Here is a 4,805-nt window from a genome sequence, read left to right on the forward strand (position 1 = left end):
CACATTAAGTGTTAGACATTAGAATTGACTATTCTTGTCTGTCACATACTCTTCTTGTCTGTCACATAAGTGGCGCAACTGAAGCGGTATTGCGCTAAAGGGAAATTATTTTGACCGGAGAGATTTAGATTTGCGGCTAACGGGAACTCTGACGTCGCCATTTTGTGTGCTTCGCGGATGCGCTCGGCTCCTCTCGACTGCTGCTCGGGTCTGCTCGGTCAGCTTCCGGATGAGGAGGCATTCGTTCGACCAACTTACAACAGCGTCAGACTAGAGCTTCAAAATGGGATTCCCAACTCAATGGAAGAGCTCATTGAGGAGGTCAAGAATTCATGTGGATTAGAAGGTTACATAAGGCTACAGTACAAAGACACTGATTTTGGGAACACATTTGTTAATCTTACATCTACACATGCGATTAAAGATTTAACAGTGATCAAAGTTGTCGAATTAGACCCCGATTCTACAACTGTGATCTTGTACCCAGTTGAGATACCATTAAATAGTACCCCTACAAGTGGACTGTACAGTAAAGACTCCTCCTCTGGATCTGTGAATACAGATAACACAGTACAACTTAGCGGCTCTTCCTCGGAATCATTAAGAAAACAGCAGTGGCCTAAAGTGTTTCCAATCCCGGTCTTCTCATATGACACAGAATGTCAATTACAGAGAGGAAATGCAGAGTACACAAAGAACCAATCTAGACTGACACCAAGCTCAAATCATCTGCAGAGCTTGCTGTGAACTCGTTGAAGACCAAGTCTCAGGAAGAGTCCTACCCTGCGAAGAATTTAAAGAGGGCCGGGCGAGCTGAGGCCGACCATTTTCCGTCCTTGCCGATTGGTGAGACTCCAGAAAGCATGGAGCAAGAGACAATTTCCCTTTTGGCAGAACAACAGAAAAGAAACAACCGGCAATCAATAAAAGAAAAGATGGCGAAGGCGTTTGGATACCGAAGACAAGAAATAGTGCATCAGAGGCCAAGCATTGAAGGCCTCTTGGAGCGGTGGCCTGCACTTTTTCACATGGAAGAGGTCATTATTTTGATGAAACCCTTGATTGTAAGCCTGTAGTGGAGAAGAAATGAGGGCCCAACTAACTAACAACTATAGACAGCCAAGGCAAATATGTTGATGTTTTATTTTTAATATATATCACAATATAAGTTTTACATCTATTACTCTTAGTGTCTTTATTTGGTGGTGGTTTTCAATAAATATGTGGATTAATTCATTTAAATGTTACATTCATACAAGCTGACTTGGAGTACTTTTAATCAAACCATTGGCTCTTTATAACTAATATTTGTATTATAAATTATCAGTGTTTTTTGTTTTCTATGCTGCTTATATTTTCAAGGTAAATGCTGAGTTCATAACAACAATTCCATTGGAGACAAAGTTCTTGGCGCAGTTGGACAAACACTCCACCAAACTGCTGCAGGTCATCAGGAGCATGGAAGGAGTTGTGAAACAGAAGACCACCGGGATCCTGCAGGTTTGGATGAGATATCCATGAATGAGTTTTTTTATCTGTGGGATCAGTGGCTGAATCGTCCTTTTTTTTGCATTTGATTTATAATATATATATATATATATATATATATATATATATATATATATATATATAACTGTTCTTACTCAGACTGTGGACATCACCATCAGAAGAGAATGCATCCTCAAATCTCTAATGATCTACCTGGGTGAACCTGTTGACCATCTCATCAAAGAATTCCAGGTAAGACCTCCCACTCACTCACAAGATGTTTGTTCATAAAAGAAAAATAACATATTTGTACTACATGCAAATAACTGCTTGGTTAGAAAGCTAGTCATTTTTGATGACCTCCTGAGCTTTCCTCTTGGGCCGACTAAACTGAAAACTTTCCTTCTTTCATCTATCCACTATAATCTTGTATTTTTAAAAGGTAGCTGCAAACTTGGGGAAACTTTTGCGCCTCAGGCCTGTTGAACTACACTCTGTGGTCCTCATCCATTTCCCTTTTGTTTGCATGATCTGCAGGAAGCTGAGGCTGGAGAACTGGAGCAGGCAACAATGGCAATCTTTGTCATTGAGAAAGAGGATCAGTTTCATCGACCCAAAGACGTCAAGGTTCTCATCGAAGGAACAGAGGTCCTCAGCGGCTTGCCCTCGGTTTGCGACAGCTTTTGCCATGCTCTTCGGGCTCATATACGCACTGAACTTAAGATATCCGAAATAACTGCAATCCACTTTTGAAGTTGTGCAAAAAGTCCTGATGGAGCTTGAGGGGAAAAAGATGAGCCCAAAAGTGAATAAACTGAGAACCCAGCTGTTCATCCCAGAGTAGACACTTTGTTGCACTCACTCACAGTTACCATTGTTACATGATAAGGTTTATAAAACCAAGGTTTTATAATAATTATGCATTATAAAACATTTGCAAAAAAGTGTTGTGTTCAGAAGTTGCACTTACAGTATGACCGATTTTCACTGTCGAAGCATGTCTAATCATTTTCAGAGATTACATGTCTCACAGGCGTAAGTTTTCAGTGTTGCTTTAAAAAAGTGTGCTGTGGATAATAAGGACAAGTCTTTTTTCTAAGAGTTTGATGTTTGGAAGCAGCACATATTACTGCATTTTAACTGTGGTACTTATTAACATGTCTAAGATCAGGTAATGGCTGCCTCAGAGGCCAAAGCTGGTTGTGTGAACAACTTGTTTTTCATTCAAATAAATTGAGTTAAAATATACAGATTGATCTGAAGAAATTGACTTTCATTGAGTCAATGTAAAATATTTCTCTACTCTAATTTTTTTTTGTTGATATAACGTTTTACTTTTATTAGTGTACCTTTCCGTTACATTGCAGACTTATTTAAGAATACGGTAAGAAATTGTGGAGTAAAATTAATATCTATCTTGTACACACACACTTTTCCTCTACTGATATGAGGAAACGTCAAAGAGAGGAAGACCGAGGGGACTAAAGTATTTCTTATTTTTCTACATTGACCTGAATATATTCTGTGTATTTGTGCACTGAAATAAAAGTTTTTATAAAGTTTGTGATACATTTATTTGTAGTCACTTCATTATACGTTAGCTAGTTAGTGCTCTTATCTCTGTGCCTCCTTCAAACAGCATTATAACCAGACTGTATCTTCAAACGATAAGTACCAGTTATAGCTACTTGATTTTAGATAAACAATTGAAAAGACAAAATCAATCAGCTAATGTATTGAAAGACGAATCTTTATTTTAAGGTGCCTTTTCTTTAAACCTTCAGATGTGAGATATTAGTTATGCAGTAATAGTATTGACAATACAATAATACTCAGCAACTTTAGTTGAGTTAACTTTATATTTCTTGTCTAAAAAGCATTTATTACACATTTTTCCCACTCATATTCACAGTGTGTACCAATTGAGACTATTTCCCATCAGGTGTCATCTCTCTAACCGGAGTACTGTTTTGGATGAAGTGGCTCCATTACATTACAACATACATCAGATTCCCCAATAGCAGTACGTACAGCAAGTTGCATTACATAGATTGTTTTGAACACACCTTCAAAATAGCATTGTGATTATATTACTGGATGGAAACTGAAAGCACGGGAACATTAACAAACTACATAACAGAAAGTATGATTAACAATAATGAAGTTGTTACTGTAGATATGTTTATACTTTATATTATTTACAGTAAATGTTTAATTTAGATTTAATTATTGTGATTATTCTTTATTCTTTCTATCTATCTATCTATCTATATAAATCTCACAATGAACAGTTATGTTACAGGAACTTTTCATCAACAGATTGCTTTAGTCTGGCTTAACTCTTCACTGATTGGTTGCACACACTTTAAATGTACTGGCTATGCAAAACAGAAGGTGGGGCTCATTATCATATGAAAAACCGCGCGAAAATACTCCCGTATGTTTGCCCGTTTTTTCGCACCAATTTACGGGCCTCCCCGTATGTTCGTCCGTAGTTTCGCACCAACTTAGGGGCCGTAAATTGGTGCGAAAAAACGCCCACCGAAGGCAGGAGCCCACCAAGAAAAGTCCAGAATCTCCCGATGGCCAATCCGAGCCTGCTCACCAGTGTTGGGCAAGTTATATAGTTACTGCTCTCAAAAAAGTAACTGGTTACTTTATTATTAAAAGTAACTAGTAACAAGTTACTTTACTTTACTTTAAAAATACAATTTTGTTGTTGTTCTGTGGCACAGTAAGAGAAAAGACAACTCCCCATCATTGTAGCAATTATCATTATGAAATGTGGTGGAACAATAAAACACAAAAGATATGTTTAGACATTTTGACAGGCATCTTTATTGTAGCCTCAACAATCAAGTTCTAAGTAGTGCGCTTGTAGTGCAATACGAAATAAAAACTATAGGTTACTTACGTAACCCCAGTTCTCAGAGTAACATGAAGTGAGATGTCTCACTATGGGATGCGCCTCAACGCATATGCACCAGAAGCATCAATCTCATTACGCCAATCCTGATTGGCTGGTGATCTTGACGCCAACGTCAGGGAATCCACCAACCCTATAAGTAGCTTGCGCCACGACGCAGGCGTCATTCAAAATAAGCACCTCTTCTCGCTTCGCCTCAGCAAGAAGGGCCGTCAGGTGAGACATCTCACTTCATGTTACTCTGAGAACTGGGGTTACGTAAGTAACCTATAGTTCTCATTCATAACACTCCGTTCGATGTCTCACTATGGGATATTGAGACTCCCGCATTGCCAGACATGCTTATCTCGAAAATCACCAACACAAAAACAGAACTTAACAGGTAGAACCC

General features: G+C 38.4%; 1 protein-coding gene across 2 annotated transcripts; it reads left to right on the forward strand.

The window, feature by feature from the left end:
* The first annotated feature begins 262 nt into the window (after positions 1 to 262).
* On the forward strand, positions 263 to 2,859 carry LOC307045383 (uncharacterized protein). Of its 2 annotated transcripts, none has more exons than XM_079691024.1 (4): positions 263 to 321; positions 1,363 to 1,500; positions 1,648 to 1,740; positions 2,026 to 2,859. In XM_079691024.1, exons 1-4 carry the CDS (start codon positions 301 to 303, stop codon positions 2,239 to 2,241), a joined length of 468 nt encoding a protein of 155 aa, XP_079547150.1. In that variant the 5' UTR covers positions 263 to 300; the 3' UTR covers positions 2,242 to 2,859. The 2 variants fall into 2 exon arrangements, with proteins under 2 accessions (XP_079547150.1, XP_079547149.1); XM_079691023.1 differs by lacking the exon at positions 263 to 321 and adding an exon at positions 643 to 1,037.
* The last annotated feature ends 1,946 nt before the right edge of the window (positions 2,860 to 4,805 follow it).

The sequence above is a fragment of the Notothenia rossii genome (genome assembly GCF_949606895.1).
Source record: "Notothenia rossii genome assembly, chromosome: 6".
NCBI classification, from domain to species: domain Eukaryota; kingdom Metazoa; phylum Chordata; class Actinopteri; order Perciformes; family Nototheniidae; genus Notothenia; species Notothenia rossii.